This window comes from Sinocyclocheilus anshuiensis, unplaced genomic scaffold (assembly GCF_001515605.1).
Source record: "Sinocyclocheilus anshuiensis isolate Anshui unplaced genomic scaffold, SAMN03320099.WGS_v1.1 scaffold222, whole genome shotgun sequence".
NCBI lineage: Eukaryota > Metazoa > Chordata > Actinopteri > Cypriniformes > Cyprinidae > Sinocyclocheilus > Sinocyclocheilus anshuiensis.
In genome coordinates this window covers 856603-874197 of record NW_015542408.1, presented here as the reverse complement: position 1 = coordinate 874197, position 17595 = coordinate 856603, and the positions used below count along the sequence as shown (strand labels likewise).

Genomic DNA, 17595 nt, shown 5'->3' with positions numbered 1-17595 from the left:
GGTAAACATTTATATATATATATATATAGTATATTTATAATCAAAATCAGTCAGTAGGTTAGTTGTGTATAGGTTTTTACTGCTTTACTGTATAGGTTTTTACTGTTTTACTTCATTGTTGTATGCCTGTATTTATGTAACACCGTGGTCCTGTGAGGCACGACATTTCGTTCCACTGTATGTCCCCACATGCAGCAGAATGACAATAAAGCTCAACTTGACTTGACTTGATTTTGCGTCCTTTTAGATGCTTGACATCTTCAGTGACCGTTCGTTGTCATTAAAAGACACACTAAGACATTCTTCACAATGTCTCTCTCTAGTTTCACTGAAGAAAGTCATACTATTTTTTTATGAGTAAATGATGACAGAATTTCCACTTTTGGATGAAAACTTTTACAACTCTACATTCTGTCACATTTGCTCTCGCGCTGTCTAGTTGTTTTTGAACCGAGAAACATCTCTGTGAACGCCCCCTTAAGTGTCATAAACGGTAAAATGCTGTAAAACAAAAAGATAACTTTAAAACACGTGTTTTATTTATAGCACGCTTACTTTGTTTCGAAAGTCAAAATTTCGCTTTGAGAGTTTTCCAGAGACAGCGTGACATTTCAGAATATCTTAACTTGAGGGGGAAAAGCTTAATGACGTTAAAAATAATTTAGTAATAGTAATTTAGTAATAGCAATAAATCCATTTAATACACATATAACGTATAAATAAACACGCCTTGTCAGCTGTCATACATTTATGCAACGAACTCACCGATGATTTTTTCCTGATAACCCTTGGTGAAGAACTGCATGGCGGTGGCGGCTCTCCACGGAGTTTTGAGGAGCCCCTGCCGCTGCGGATCTTCCCCGAGCCCCCTGAGAATAGTGGTGTAAGCCGCGGCGATGCTCGGCAGGCTCATTTCATTGTCTTCCAGACTGCGAGTGCGTTCTTCCCGCCAGCTCTCCATCACGCTGGAGGACGGCGCGGTGCTCGGGGTCCCGGCGGCACCACCGGCGCTCCATCCGGGAATCTTCACCCGTCCGTCAAAATGTCCATTAATCGCGGAGTCTGCTTCATTTTCATTTTGATTCATTTGTTTCTGTTTGAAGCGCTCCATGATTGCCTGAAAGTGACAGCTTGGGTTCCTCAAAGTCGGTTTTGGTGCTACTGTGTTTTTTGAACACAGTTTAAGGTGTAACGGACAAACTTCAGTGTTGTTCAACGGCTATTATACTCTTGTCAAACTCGGCGCTCAGTCTCAGGGACAGCCGGGGGTTTTATAAACATTGGCTAATCCGTGCGCGTTTCTATTGGTCGCCGGGCGCATCCGCGTCACGGAGCCAGATTGCTATTGGTCGAAAGACGTGCTTGCGTCAGGCCACCTGTTTCTAGTAAGAGGATGAGATCTCTTATTCACATTACAGTGACGTCTTGGGCCTGATCAAACCACCTAAGGGGATTGACTAGACCTTTGGGTGATGATGTTCGTATGTTTAAAAATAAAAACAGTATTTCTGAAGTGAAATGCACCATGCAACCAAGAGGTTGTACAGCTGGTAACTGGTCAGCCCAGATTAGTTTCATTTCATGTCTGAGTGGTTGCAAAATCAAAGTTCAGTGACCTCGGATGAACATCAGAAAACCATTCACTTCACATTTGAAGGACGTCCTTCATTTCATCACTGGTGTGCAAGCAACATTGTGTACTTTCAACTGGCCAATTAGCCAAAATAACCTTTAAAATAAATAAAACGGCATACAAGACACAAAATTCAGTATTTTATCTTTTATTATGATTATTTGTTTTACATACAGTACAAAACCACACAAAAAATATGTACAAACCATCCAAAGCATGATAAGAGACCATTTTATTAACCATCTTGCCATATTGCAAATTGCTTAAAGAGACTTGCATTCATTTCAAATGCTAATGAAGAGACGCAGTGCTTTCAAAAGATCTCAAACTTTGAGAAAATTTATGGAGAATGAGTGGATCACAAATGAGCAGCCAGAAGGAGAGGTCAGAGAATTACAGTAAATAATGGAAAAAAAGAAAACTTAAAAAATGTTTCCCCCAATCAATATTCAAATAAAATGTAAAAATTACATAAGCATTAAACTAATTTATGTCAAGTACTATTCTTTGTTAAATGCAAACGCAGAAAGTTTAGCCGAAGTATCCAGTGGCTTTTTCTTTTTGGCGCTGCCCTCATCCGACTCCATTTGGTCATTTACTTGTCCTTCATCTTCACGCTTTCGTTTCTTGGGGTCAGAGTTGCCCTTTGCTCTCTCTGTCCAGTTCTGAATGAAAGATAAGATGGATTTATGTACATTCATGCAAAATTACACAAGCAATAAATGGTCAAATAAGCCTGATATTATCATTAGAATTGACCGACCACCACTGCCGCCAACCCAGATACATTTGTTCACAGTTCAAATAAACAAAAGCAGCGAACATATACAGATGACCATGATGAGTCATCGGACCCATTTCACATATAAGCACCAGGGCCCTTTCTGCACGTTCCCCCCACCCCTCACACTGCACACCATTCATCATTGTATCGCACTCTTTCAGCGCCTGAAGCCACCCCCATGTCATTAACATAAGATCAATGAGTGCGGCACACACCCCCAGCCCGGGTTTCCAGAGCAACAGGCGTCCTAACCATTCCCCCTCCAGGCTGGAGTGTGTGAGAAGAGTCATTCTGCCTTGCACTGAGTGGCCCTGTGGGTGCGGGGTCACGAACAGATTGTTCATACAGGAGAGCATGAGTGTTTGGAAAGCCCACACACATACACAGGTAAGTGGAGATCAGAAAACATGAGGATATTTGCTAATGAACAGTGTTGTCATGGATAAATTGGCTTAGAGCTTTAAGAGCATATTAAAAATAGAGGAAATTTAACTAAGGGGAAAAAAAACAAGTGCATGAATGAAATCTGTTACATAACCAATACACGTGCAAGAAAACAGAAATTCCTAGGTAACCTTCCTGGATTTAATAATAGTCTGAAGACTTTACTTGAGTAATTAGTAAACAATTGTGGATTAAATATGTCACATGCTCCAATAAGAATGAAATGTCTTACCAGTCTTTCCTCTGCTGAAAGAGTGCGGAAACGCCCCATGCCTTGCTTGATAACATCCATTTCCTCAAAGTCAGGATTGTCAGCGAGAATGCTCTTCCTATTATCCTCAAGCCACAGCTGAAAGCCAGTTTTCGGCCTAAAGCAAGTAAATTATAGTTACAGACAAGAAGACTGTAAACAAACCTCTAAAAAGAATGATCAGTCATCTGCCAATGACTATATAAAATAATGACTGACTATAAATCTAATTTAATTGACCTTTCAGCATTATCACAGGTTCTTAAAAATAATTCATTAAAAATACTAAATTATTTTGCTGGTACAGTGAAATAAATATATACACTATGTAATAAAAACAAATAAAATGTGCACAACTACTGAAATTAAACACCGATCAATCACAAAAAAATATTATATTATCAGCATTGATGTGACAAACTAATATTGGAACACTATATCATGGCCAATTTCTTTTATTCAAATAACACTCTTTATTTATGCCCGACTGCAAATCTTCCTATATTTTATAGTATATGCCTGTATTTCACTTCATATAAAATGTTTGACTGGCACTAACTAGAGCTTAACTAACAGCCTTTGTCCTTGAAAAATAGTTTTACAGTATTGCTCTCATATATTAATATGTAAAGGTGACTATAAAAAAGTAATCATACATATATGGTGCATCCCTAAATTTGATATAATTAGTATGATGGCTGCTGACATGAAATACTTTCATTTTGAAAGTTAAATGATTTGATGTTCTTACTTCATTACAATTAAAGATAGTTTTCTCTCTTACTTTCTGTTTTCAATATTCTCCACTGATGCTGGAGGTGTAGCTGCAGGGGCTGCTTTCACTTTCTCTGCTTCCGTTTGACTGTCCTCCAGTTTCTTACTGTTTCCTTTAGAGGCACTCATCTGCAGCAGAGTGGCCTGGGTCTGAAAAACAGGGCCTAGCAAATTACCACTGACTCAAAACACCTAAAGATCTGTTATGTACAAGATGAGATTTTTGTGTCTAGCACATTGGCTAAAGAACATAATGTTGCTTATTCCAATAGAAACACCTCTGACATTTCACTTGAACAAATGTTTTACCATCAGAACTAAACATTCTGGAGGAAAGGATCCTAGATAACCAGGTCATCCCTGGCAGGCAAAGCTGAGAGTGAGTTTTATGGGGTCAGACAGGGTGTGTGACCCTGCAGGGCTGGAGAACATTTGTATTTGAGCAACACACTGTACCTTAGACTTGGGTTTGGGTGCCAGGGGCTTCAGGACTGGGGCTTTGCCCTGTTTTGATGTGCCGCCGAGAGGTGTGGGTTTTCTGCTGGACATTGTCATGCTGTCCAAAACGTTAGTTGTTCTGGGCTGACCAGCTGATGAACTTGACGGCTTTCCTGCACCGGACACCTGCACATTTAAATATATATTGCTATACATTGTAAAAGTAAAAATGCTTACCAATATTTTTGAAAAACAAAACTTAAAAGGAGCTTAATGTAATTAAAAATTGTGTAATTCTAACCTTAAAAGGGTTCACACGTCCTTCTCTGCTCACTGTGACACACAAGCACAATTTTAATTGTCAGCAGACACTCATATATAATGGAGGCCCATTTGTGCCACTCAAAAAGTCATTTGAAAAATTAAATAAATTTGAACAAGAAGTTAAAGAAATAATGTAGAAAAAAACAAAGCTGCAATTTGATCATCAAAAATTAACAACTGCCAAATTCTTTTTTTTCCCCCTTTACTTTTTTTTTTTTTACTTTATATTCTATTTTTATATTCTACTCACCTGGTTTAGGAGAAGGCCTTTCAGGTGATTTTCCTCCTTTTTTTAATGGATTCAAACCTGGATAGTCAAAATATGTTCATATAAAAAATGTAAAAATCAAATTAAATTAAAAAAGTTCATTTCTTAATCTTATAGCTATGTCTACTGCAGAAATTGAGACTTGTGCTGAAACCATGTGCACAGATAGGAGTGTCAATAAAGAAAGACTTTATTTTAAAGATCAAACAATATATAACTGATATGCAAAGAGCATGTGGTTTAATATACTTGAACATACTGTAATTTTCAGATTAGGGGTGTGCGATATTGACAAAAAATTATATGTGTGCGCTCTGTAGGGATGTTTTGAATGGTTTTTGCAAAATACTCGATAATGTCAAATCGCACATCGTTAAAACAACAATTACGATATTATCGCAGACGATATATATCGCACACCCCTATTTCAGATACAAGTATGGAAGAAAAACTAGCATATTTACTTTGCTTCCTGGTCTCTGTTGACTCTTCTGCATCCATTTGCTCCTCTTGTAGATAATCTTCCTCCTTCTCCTCCTCACAGCCATTCTCTACTTGTGCTTGTCTGCTGCTCATCTGACGGGATCCTCTATAAACATACAGAAACAAAACATGATACTCTACATCGGCATTAACATTTTCAACTATTTTTATTTGATTCAGAATTCCCACAACTTCTGGTCAATCAATTTCCATTGTTATTTCTGAAAAGGACTTTTACAATTATTTCAAAGACATTGCACTCACAATGCAGTGTATGTATTTTAAAGCGTAACAGAACTACAAAAAAAAAAAAAGTATTCACTATTGAAATGTATAACATTTAAAACACACAACTACAAGAGTTTTTATGATTTTTCTAGGCCTGAAGCTTGTTTTTAAGAAGCTGCAGTGGCACTGAAAGAACTTTAATCAAAATAATACATATTAATATTACCCAGAATTCCATGCTAACCTCTGATAGGCTGGCTCTTCTTCTTCCAGCTCCTCCTCTTGAAACTGATTGGCCTTTTCCAGGGCGAGTTCACTGAGTCTCTGTGCCACTGCCATGCGTCTGGAACGAGACGCGTAACGGATGGCGAGCGTCACAACGCTGTGAGTCATCATCTCAGCCAGCTCCACGCACCGGAACTCTCGCTCCAGTTTACACGACAGCTGCCGCCACACAAACAAAACAAACAGCATACAAAATTATGAGAGGAGTAGAAGGACAGTTCAAATAAAAACTAATCTGATCACATGTGCCAGCTATGCCAGAAAATGATGCACATTCATCAAAGTGGAGTTTTGATTTATGACATTCCAGAATCGTTTTACAGAAATCAGACAGTGAAATTCGATCCAGGCATATGCAACTGAATTTAACCAGTCTTTAACTTCCTGTTCTGGCCACGTGAATGACTTACAGCGAACATCTTCATTAGCAGTTCCTGCTGCTCTTTCTCAGCCTGAGACTGACCCTCGCTGTCAATTTCATAACCACTGGATGACAGAAAGCCATAGTGGTTATGAAAGAGCATGGACCGCCAGTATTGCTCCTATAAAACATAAACAGAGCGTTAGTGTCTTATTCAGCTGCACAGTTACAAAAAACAAACAAACAAAACAAAACTCATTTGATAAAGCAAATCAGAAAAGCTATGGACTGCCAAGATAGGGATGGACACATCTGACTTTCAGTGTACGTCAGCAACAATAATACTACATGGAATAAAACAAAATAAAATAGCACAAGGGAATAAAAGAGAACCTATTTCTTCAAATTTATCTTATACCTCCATTTGGCCTTTCTCTGTGGTGGTCTGGCAATAAGGCAGGTTAAAGGGCAGGACGGCCACAGCAGGGCGAGGTAGGGTGGGTGGGAAACGTGAACCTTTACATGGGATACACCTGAGAGAGAGGATGAGGAGTTTCATTGGCTGCTTGGAAATTTCAATTTGGATTGATTTGACATTTGTGAATCAAGGAAAATGAATGCAAGGAGAAAGACGCACCTGAGCTGCTGTGGATTCTCATGAACCCCAACAACCCAGTAATGGTCTGATTTGCTCTTGCAGCTGTCTCTGGTGTTACAGACAGGAGTCCACGTGTTCCCCAGGGTCCGGTTCAGCATACGTACAACACCCTCCGAGTCAATACAGCATGGGGTTCCTGGAAAATTTTTTATTATTATAAGCCTTCATCTGTCATTTACTAATCAACTAGAAAAAGGAAGAAAAAAAGAAAACATAAAAATCACAGGTTTGTGGCTTTTAGTCCATGTCTATTAGCTTTGAGGCCATATGAGACCCTGGACCACAAAACCAGTCTTAAATAGCACGGATATATTTGCAGCAATAGCAACAATACATTGATGACTCATTCCTATGATGGCAAAGCTGAATTTTCAGCAGCCATTACTATAGTCTTCAGTGTCACATTATTCTTCCAAAATCATTCTTATATGCTTATTTGGTGCTCAAGAAACATTTCTTAGTATTATCAATGCTGAAAACAGATGTGCTGCTTAACATTTTTGTGGAAATTGTAATACATTTTTATGAACAGCATTTATTTGAAATAGAAATCTTTTGTAACATTATAAATAGCTTTTCTGGAACTTTTGATCAATTTATGCATCTCTGCTTTAAAAAAAAAAAAAAAAAATTAAACTTACTGACCCTAAACTTCTTAACAGTAGTGTACATAGCATGGTGTAACTATCAGGAAATTGAAGTTAATATTACAAAAAATTCTGCAGGCTGTTTTGTTCATTTTTCCATTTCCTTAACTATCAAAGAACAGGAAGAGAATACTGTGACTCACCCTCTGCAGTGAAGCCCATCCATGCCAGGTAGGACTTCCGTGAGAGAGGCAATGGTTCTCCATGTATGACCTGTCTTCTCTTGCTCCCAAGCTGGAGCAGCTGTACGCCAATGGCCTGATCTCCATCAAACCCAGTACCTGACGACACATATGACAAACAGGGTTCCAGACTACGACCATTTTTTCTGCCTGTGCGACTAAATTCTGTGTGCGGTTGCACTGGCGTGACCACCGCGTTATTCAACTCATAAGCGCTGCCATTTCTATTGCATATAAGAAACATCAAACGGCAAACGAAACTGAAAGCATAACAAAACCGCACTACTCGTTTGAACTGCGCAGCACTATGAGTGTAGAGCCTGGTTTATACTCACCGCGTCAGCACGAGTGTGAAGGTGCGCGTGGGAAAAATGGAGGAAACGATAGATGGTTTTCAAGCTAAAGTAAAGTAAAAGACCGCTTCTTAAACCAGAGAAGGTGAACATGTTGGTATTCTTGTGGGAAAAAAAAAACATGCAAGCACTGTCACCGACAGCAAGTTTAGTTTTACTTTTCTTTTTGTTTTCATTTTGAAAAGCTTGTTATCTTTGCTGTTTACCTCACGTTACGCTGTGAAGGCTCTCTTTTATTTATTTATTTATTTTTATTTGATTCCTCAGAGAGCACACCTCGCTTTTCAGACCGATGAGCTTTGTAAAAATCGACGTGTTTCAGAAAGGCGGGGCATAGAGGAGAAACAATAATGTATAGTATGTGGAAAATAATGTGTTTTTTGAACCTTAAACCGCATAAACACATTTAATTACAGCAAATACACAAAATAATGTTCTTTTTAGCAATATCATATGACCCCTTTAATCAAGAATAACAATGAATCAATTTTTTGTTTGTCTTAAAGTGAAAAGTGTGTAGATGTATTTAAGCAAAACAGACAATTATCTTTTCTTGTAAAACGTGACAAGATCGCGAATTCGAAAGTGAAAGCACCCAAAGTCTGGCTTATAACACAGCAAAAGAGGAACTCCCGTTCACAAAATTCAAATCACAAATAATACTACTAATGAAAAAGAATGGGTTGAATGTTAACCACTTTCGTTTCCATATAACTATAAACTATGAAAAAGTTCATCAGGATGCATTGATTAATTCCATGTTGTAGCAAAAAATATATATAAAAAATTGCGACCAAATCACGTGCGTTGAAACCAGTGCTTGTACCGAAAGTAGAGTGGCACGCATCAGTACCTCTGTGATGCATGATGAGGAGCTGCTCTCCGTGTCCTGCCATGCATACAACAGCTCCAGGCAGGCTGAAGATCTCCTTCTGCACTCCACCAATAGAGAACAGCCTGACCATCAGAGCACTTGTGGCCACTGCAGCCCAGCCCTGACCCAAACACAACGCACAAACATCCTCTCCTTTAGGAAGATCCACTATCCAGTCCTTATGAGTGTCCCAGCATGAGAAATGCAAACACTGGATCTTACTGTTGAGAGAGAGAGAGAAAATAGTGAAAAAGAGACATGTACAAAAGGAAAGTAAAGATGTAGATAAGTGAACATTCTCTTATTCAGTTCTGGTTGTCGATTAAAGAGCTCTTTAATTTATATCTTTGATATGTCAGTTTTCATATTCTTTCTACATGTAAATATCTTTTTGATTATGTTTAAGGAATTGGCTCATTGGAAAATTACATGAATACAAATCAACAAATTTCAGGGTATGATTATGTAACAACACATTTCCAAAAATCCATTTGGAATTAAATTTCCAAGTGTCCAAAAATCCTCATGATCTGAAATACCACTTCTATGACACCTACTGTAATTTTACTTTTGTAATTTTTAATTCACAGGCAGATAATTTACTGCCGGATTTCTACTGGATTAGTAGTTCTGCAAATAAAAATGGAGGCAAAGTGCAAATTTGCTTCATAAACAAGAGCAAGTGGTTGAGGACAAATGGGAGACTACAGAGCAAGGTTCACATCAGCTGCTGCTGACGGTAATCTGAAAGCAGATACTATGAAAGCAGCCCTGTTGAATACAAATGAACTCTAAATTCACTAAAAATGTCCAAACTAAAGAAACGAAAGAAATGACCTCAATTATTAAAACTAAGATCTTGTACCTGGCAAGCTCATCAGTTCCCTCACAGGCCAGCAGCACGGCCTCCTGGGATAGATCAGCCATGGTGTGGCCCAGGGTGTTTGTGAGGTGCATGGCATGATGGATGGCAGTATCGTGAAACTCCACATCAATGGCGTTGTCCTGATCATCGTTATAGCCACGGACGATACCCACAGAGTTCCACACCTGAGAAAGAACATAAGGAACTTTACAAGACCTTCTCATAATTAAACAAATCACATCCAGATTTCCAAATATTTACTGCATCAACAACAGCTATGGTTCTTCCTCACCATAAAGCGATGCATGAGGTGCACTGGGGTGGATCCTGCCTGGAAAGCCCTTTGGGGTTGTGTGGGCATGGGACCCTCGTATACGGGACGGGACACTGCAGGACCCACAGCAAGAAGAATAGCACTGCTGCCATCCTCCTCTGGAACTCCATTCAGTTTTACAGAGCCTGGATCTTGAGAGACACAAACATCTGACCATTAATTGAAGAGTTTTAATCACTCTTTCACTACTAATAATATCCTTGACTTGAAGTAACTGCCTGCACTACTTGCTTTACGGAGACGCTCATACCTTGAGAATTGTCATCGTCATCCAGGAAGGACCCTCTGTTCCGTGGTCTGCCCGTGGCAGGCATGAGGTCATCGTCGTCGTCATCATCCTCCATGACGGGTTTCTTCACCGGAGACCGCGAGTCACTCATGCCCTCATCTAGCATCCGGTCATCATCCTCATCAAAAAGGTCATCATAGTCATTTTTTTCTTTAGCTGCAGTGGCCTAAAAGTCATCAGAGGAAAAAAAATTAATAAAAAATCACAATTAAAGTTTTCCCCAAATCGTGCAGCCCTAGTAATATTTGCTATGAACAGACATTATATAACGCTTAACTAAACAGAACTTCATGCATGTTTTAGTATGAATATGTAAATGTGACATTATAATACTTCTAACCATTTGAATGAACATGAACTGGTGTAAAAATTCAATATTATTATATATTATTATTATTATTAGACCTATATGTATTTAGTAGGGCTGGTCGATTTTTCCGATTTTATAGATTAATTCGAATTTAATGTTTTGCCACCATTTTATTTCTTATAAATTAGAAATATTACCAAATGTTATAATTAGACACTTTGACAAAATGCCAATGATAACAGTAAAGAGAAAAGCATGATCCAACCGCACGTGATTAACCGCTTACATGTGACGTGCTCTCTGCGAAAGACCATAAATATATAGCTAAAATAAGACATTTATTTAACTGAAAAAGTCAAATGTATTGCCAGCACTGGTTTGTTTGGAACTTCTGAGAGCTCTGGCTACAATGAATTACACCACATTAAGTGCGCTAAAACGGTATTTATTGGTTGAATTTCGTATTAAAACTTCCAAAATTTGAAAGCTGAGACTTTGTTTCATATCACAAGCAGGATTGCCAATTTGGCGTGAGATTTACATGGGCAGAGTGAGAGCGTAAGATAGAGCCTGAAAGCGTACAAGATGTAGTTGTAGTTCATGCATCATGCAAAGATATTTAACAAGTGATTTGTTTAACATTTACATCACGTTGACAACTTCATGTGTGGTGCACTTGGAATAGAATTTTCTTTAACTAGAGGGTTAATAACGAAAAAGTTACTTGAATTATGTTGTAGTTACATTTTCAAGTTGACTAGAAAACCGTACAAATCGAGAATTGGTCAAACAAACAAACAAAAGCAAAAAAAATATATATTTTTTTTCCTTATCGCCCAGCCCTAGTATTTAGTGTTTTCATACTTAACAATACTATTAACAAATATACAGACAAAGAATGATGTTAGTATTTTCAATAATAATCAAGCAGCAGACACAGGCACATAGAGGTCACCTAAAGATACATATTAGGGCTGTGCGATATTGAAGAAAAATGCGATATGCGATACCTTGTTAAAAAATGCGATATTCGATATGCGATACGATATTGCTTAAAGTGTGTAAAATCAATTTAAATGATATTTTAAAATATTTAAAAAACTGCAGAGTGTTCACTGTATGAATTAAATTTAGATTAATCTTTGTTATAGCTGTTTTGTTAAGATTAGTGACATATTCAGCAGCCGGTATTTATAGGGTGCTGTCCCTTTAAATCCGACTGCACGGATCCAGTATAATGATACACATCCAATTTCTTTCTCAGCTGTTTACATTCATTTAAAACATAACCGACTGCGTTTACGAGAATGATCGTTGAGACGGGTACTATTGACATAATTCTGTGTGTATGTGTCTGTTCAAACCTAAGGAGGAGATGCGAAAGACAAATCAACTCGGTCTGAAACACGTCTCTCTGTGTGTGCGCGGTCTGTCTGTGTCTGACTTCAGGTGTGAGTCAGACAGCAAGACGAGACGGCAAAGTTGTTAACTCTTTTTAACGTAACGCGTTTTTAACCTTTTGCAACGTTTTGATTTAAGTAGCCTATTATTAAAATGATAATGATATCGCACGCCGTTGCAATATTGCGATATTGACATTTGCGATATTTCGATATATCATGCAGCCTTAATACATATACATCCATCATGACTTGAATAGCACTGGTGATGCCATTTGTGGCACAGTATGATCGAGAAGAAAAAGACGAGAGCATGAAGGGATGACTGACCTTGGTGCTTTGGACAGTAGAGGAAGAGGATGGCGACGAGGAAAACACGCCTTCCAGGAGCCCGAGGCAGCCCTCGGTGTCAGTGTAAGCGATCCGGCCCCCTGAGGGATGCCACGCCATACCACACACAGTGAACCCTTTCTCATGTTTCTGTCTGTAATGTACAAGATCAACATCTTCAACATCACTGCACATACTGTATAGTCTGAAATACCTAGTAGCATGACTTCCTTTCTAGAAACATCCGTAAAAACACACAATATTGTGTACAGTTATATTATGTATAAAGCAATAATGACAATACAATATTCACATTCTGTCAACACCAAAATCTTCAATAATTTTAAGATGTGAATTTAACCTCTCGATACACAGTTTGGCCTCTACATCCCAAATCAACAGGTTTCCACCAACTGTTCCTGCAGCCAGAAACTTCCCACACGGCGACCAGACCACAACATTAACAACCTGGGAAGAGAACGATTCGGCAAGAATTACTCATAACATAATGCACTGCAATATAATGCAAAACTTTAACCACTCAGCACATTATCTCACCTGATACAGTAAGCAAAAGGTTAATACACAGTTGTAATGCTAATAAAGGTTTCCACAATCTATAAATGACCTTTTTCTAATTATATTGCTCTTAACTGTTCCATTGTTGTTTTCTACTGACCTGTGTGATGAGGTCATCACAGAGCGTGCTGACATGTGCCCATGTGTTTCTGTCATACAATTGAATGGTCAAGTCCACCGGTACGGCAAGCAGCTACAAGCATATACATCAAATAAAAATCTTAATCTTAAATGTCATGACTGTTGTAAGAAACTGGTGAGGGGAGTTACATATGTGCTCATAAAGCACTTACACAGGAAGCAACCAAAGAGAAAACTTGAAAATGTAAACTGAATTTTGAAATCTGAATGGGCCTTATATAAAACGTGAAATTGTCAATACCTTTCCAGAATGAGGCTGCCATGCAAGCCTACAGAGAGACTTGGCATTGCTCACATCACTCGACTTCTGGAGAATTTTCCATTGAGCTACTTGAGTCTAAAACACACAACAGGATTCATGAGCTTAACATCAGATCTAAAATACAGAGGGGGTTGAAAAAGTCTGAGATCACACTGAACATGTGGGATCCAATTTTAAACTTTTTTTTTTATTATTTAAAATTTTAGAACAAAAAAAATCTGAGATAAAATTAACAAAAATTTTAGTATCCTTGTTTTTATGATTCTTTCTTGGAATTAATTTAAATAAAATTGTTTTTTTAAATCAATTTTGAACATTTCGAAATTCTGAAATTAAAAATCTAATTTGAATTCAGTTGATTTAAATACGTAATTTCAATTATACTGAAAGCATAACTTGTAATAAAAAATAAAGAATGCAATAAAGAAGCGTTTTCTCTAGTGCTCGCTGACTTTTGGACACCATTGTACATGTTTTTCCATTGTATTAACAACTGACGAAGCCTCATACCTGTGACTCAATAGACCACACAGTAACTGATCCATCACAGCTGGAGGAAGCCTGTCAGGAAGTGACATCAGCATTATACAAATGACTAATTATGACCCAAAACATAATATTTAATAGATAAATACTCATCAGCTGTTAAAAATTAAAAAACACCTTAGACCGCAAATGATAATGTATGCAAGAAATGGTAAATGGTAATGTGTGCAATAAATATGAAACTGTGAACTAATTCATGAACTTCATTCGGCCACATTCAGAAATAACAGCTGACCATTAAAAGGAACCATGACACTCACAAGGAACTCATCAGAAGTGTCAAGAGCCACACTGAGGACGGGAGCGTAATGTCCACGAAGGGTCTTCTGCTGACTGCTGTCCACCACCTCCACTATCTTCACAATAAAGTCACTGGAAAACAGAATGCCAAAATTAGCACCTTCATTCTCCACCATTTTCAGCCCAGCAGAGACTCATATTGGCACTGCAGATCTTTCTGATCTGAAGTGGGGAAATAAATGAAAACTCATTTCCGACCTCTACAGGAAAAAAAAAAATCAAATAACCTGTTTGGAGCTCAGCTGCCAGTGCCGCCTGCATCAATATTCAAGCATCGGCAGCAGGATAAAACTGCTCAATCAATGCTGTGACATGCTCGCTGCCTTCATCCATGATGCATCCGCTTAAAACAATCCATATATCCAGAAAATGGCCATTTAGCCAAATACAACTAATCATAAAACAATCGAAGTGGCTTCGTTTTCGCATTGACGTCGGTCAAAAGCACAGAGATGGGCGTATTAAACAATACTTTTAAATTATAATATTAAACTATATTTAACACATATTAATGATCCATGAGATTTTTTTTTACACTGATTGTAACTAATAAACTAAATATTCATATAAAACCATGCATGTTGTATTGTGACTTTTCAGTCATAACTACCAAATATGTGACCCTGGACCACAAAACCAGTCATAAGGGTAATTTTTTCAAATTGAGATTTATACATCTGAAAGCTAAATAAATAAGCTTTCCATTGATGTATGGTTTGTTAGGATAGGACAATATTTGGCCGAGATACAACTATTTGAAAATCTGGAATATGAGGGTGCAAAAAAAATCTAAATATTGAGAAAATCGCCTTCAAAGTTGTCCAAATTAAGTTCTTAGCAATGCATATAACTAAACAAAAATTGAGTTTTGATATATTTACGGTAGGAAATTTACAAAATACCTTCATGGAACATGATCTTTACTTAATATCCTAATGATTTTTGGCATAAAAGAAAAATCGATAATTTTGACCCATACAATGTATTGTTGGCTATTGCTACAAATATACCTGTTCGACTTATTTGAATTTGAGTTTTATTAAAGGGAAAGCCCCTTGAGATGCTCCATCTCATTTTCGAGGGGGACCTGATCTGTTCTTATGACTGGTTTTGTGCTCCAGGGTCACGTATAAAAAAACAATAGGAAAATTGTTCAAACCCTGGACATTTTAGGCAATTTAGAAATCCCGGCCAGGATATGTCTGAGAAATAGAGGATAATATATGGTCACCCTGAAACATACACATGCTTTACAACACAAATGTAGGAGGACAAGGACTGAAAGCAAGTCATACCTTGAGCCTGCAGCCACTCTTGACCCGCTGCTGTTGAAGGTGACGTGGTTTGCGTTGGTGGTGAATCGAGTGAGAATGCCATCTGGATCTCCCTCTGGGAAAGTGTGAATCTGAACTGTGTTGTTGGAAACTGCTGTAACTAACTTTCCATTCTGTAGGGAAAAATAAACACTGACATTTAAATAACAGTAAAATTAACAGGATTCTGATTTAATTGGCCATTTTCATATGTTTAACTGGAAAAAAAACTCACTGTAGCATTATTAATGTGATTATATTATTATAATAGACTGTAAAAAAAAACACACACACAAACAAATGTTAACTTACCTTCAATGCTACAGAATAGACCTTCTCCCCGACATTTATGGACTTGGGATCGTCATCATCTAGACTTTCCCATATGCGGACATCACCGTCACTCCCACAGGTCACTATACACCTAGGACACATCATAAGGTGTTTGAAACAATACATATTATGGTCAACATCAACTACAGGCATCTTATTATTTCCCAGTTGTTAAGTCTGAAATCAAAGGTACGCAAGTGATCTCAAAAGACGTTACTTACTTTCCCTTATCATCAAAGCAGACATCAGTGTGGCCTTCTGAGTGACCGTAACGCATGGGCTTCCTTTCACACGGCATGATGCTCTCAGGAGGACAATCAGAAACAGGACAGAAAATGTCTGCTGGTAAAATTAGTAAAAAGAAATATTTATAGAATTATAAATATAAACATGTTACATAAATAGTTTTATATTTGGAATTAACTATTTAATATACAGGAATATGCACCTTCCAATTTGAATACATTAAAATGAATTTCTCCTGCTATACTCTGTATCAAGTTCAAATAATTATTTCAATTAATACTTCAAATAATAACTATACTAATTTTTTTCAAATAATTAATAAGTTACCTATAAAATATACAGTCAAACCAAAAATTATTCAGACACCAGATATAATGTTTTGATTTTTTTTTTTTACTAGAGGGTGCAGGACACTTAAGTTCATTTATGTAAGTGAGGATAGCAAAATAAAGTAAACTGTGACATATTATACCCAAAAATTCTTCACTACCAGTAAAATTGATAAAAATTTGGGACTAAAAATTATTCAGACACTTTGACCTGACGTTTTGCTTAAAGGGGTCATATGATGCTTTTTTAAAGATCATTATTTGGTGTATTTGGTTCTCAAACGCTTCGTTTTCTACAAAGTCCCTCCTTCCGACAAGCGCAGTCTGCTCTGATTGGCCAGCTGACCCAGTACATTGTGATTGGCCGAACACCGCAAGCACTCGGTATTGTAACGCCCCTTACCATAATCGCAAGCTTCATCTTTCAAAATAACTGTAAAGACAGAGCCCGAAAGGCAAGGAAAACTTGAAATCGCATCATATGACCCCTTTAAGTGTTTTTTCTTTAATTACTAATGCGGCCTTTTTACACCACAGACTGAACAATATGAAGCATTGCTTGGTAATTGGTTGACCTAAATTGGTATTATCTCATTTTGTACTTAAATTTAACAGCTTAATAAGTTTTGGTTGATTGTAATCCATTACATACCTTTCTATCAAAGTTATCTGACATTATCAAGATGAATTTGTTCTGACACAGTTCAACTCTGAGTTCTTGTCATATTTTATTACCATTTTCTAAATTATAGCTAATAAACTGTGATAATGTGAGAAATTAATTCCAAGAAAGGTGTCTGAATAAATTTTGGTTTGACTGTAGTTAAAATTATCAGTTATACCATAAATTGTAATAATGTATAACTACTTGTATTATATATATATATATATATATATATATATATACATACTTGTAGTATATGTATAATTACTTGTATTATCTTATACATATATATGTATGTATATACAGTGGGTACGGAAAGTATTCAGACCCCCTTAAATTTTTCACTCTTTGTTATATTGCAGCCATTT

At 37.3% G+C, this 17595-nt stretch overlaps 2 protein-coding genes and 1 long non-coding RNA gene across 4 annotated transcripts in view; 1 reads left to right on the top strand and 2 right to left on the bottom strand.

The window, feature by feature from the left end:
- LOC107693131 (GTP cyclohydrolase 1-like) overlaps positions 1-1238 on the bottom strand; it is a 13847-nt gene extending 12609 nt beyond the window's left edge. Inside the window, exon 1 of the mRNA XM_016492397.1 lies at positions 766-1238. Coding sequence (XP_016347883.1) covers positions 766-1111 — 346 coding nt within the window. The 5' untranslated portion in view covers positions 1112-1238. The remainder of the gene's footprint in view (positions 1-765) is intronic.
- Positions 1-10950, top strand: part of LOC107693132 (uncharacterized) — an 18453-nt gene extending 7503 nt beyond the window's left edge. The window contains exons 2-3 of the long non-coding RNA XR_001634709.1: positions 3261-3266; positions 10894-10950. This is a non-coding gene — a long non-coding RNA (uncharacterized LOC107693132). The remainder of the gene's footprint in view (positions 1-3260; positions 3267-10893) is intronic.
- LOC107693129 (WD repeat and HMG-box DNA-binding protein 1-like) overlaps positions 1804-17595 on the bottom strand; it is a 17249-nt gene continuing 1457 nt past the window's right edge. Inside the window, exons 2-26 of one of the 2 annotated variants that reach the window (XM_016492394.1) lie at positions 16210-16330; positions 15968-16079; positions 15638-15789; positions 14303-14414; positions 14007-14057; positions 13476-13571; positions 13194-13286; positions 12876-12982; positions 12515-12668; positions 10436-10640; positions 10144-10316; positions 9852-10036; positions 8966-9207; positions 7721-7858; positions 6910-7066; positions 6691-6805; positions 6322-6453; positions 5871-6070; positions 5380-5504; positions 4898-4954; positions 4625-4656; positions 4342-4509; positions 3896-4035; positions 3094-3229; positions 1804-2298 (exon numbers count right to left, since the gene is read on the bottom strand). In XM_016492394.1, coding sequence (XP_016347880.1) covers positions 2134-2298; positions 3094-3229; positions 3896-4035; positions 4342-4509; positions 4625-4656; positions 4898-4954; positions 5380-5504; positions 5871-6070; positions 6322-6453; positions 6691-6805; positions 6910-7066; positions 7721-7858; positions 8966-9207; positions 9852-10036; positions 10144-10316; positions 10436-10640; positions 12515-12668; positions 12876-12982; positions 13194-13286; positions 13476-13571; positions 14007-14057; positions 14303-14414; positions 15638-15789; positions 15968-16079; positions 16210-16286 — 3324 coding nt within the window. In that variant the 5' untranslated portion in view covers positions 16287-16330 and the 3' untranslated portion in view covers positions 1804-2133. The remainder of the gene's footprint in view (positions 2299-3093; positions 3230-3895; positions 4036-4341; positions 4510-4624; positions 4657-4897; positions 4955-5379; positions 5505-5870; positions 6071-6321; positions 6454-6690; positions 6806-6909; positions 7067-7720; positions 7859-8965; positions 9208-9851; positions 10037-10143; positions 10317-10435; positions 10641-12514; positions 12669-12875; positions 12983-13193; positions 13287-13475; positions 13572-14006; positions 14058-14302; positions 14415-15637; positions 15790-15967; positions 16080-16209; positions 16331-17595) is intronic. The other variant, XM_016492395.1, reaches the window with a different exon arrangement.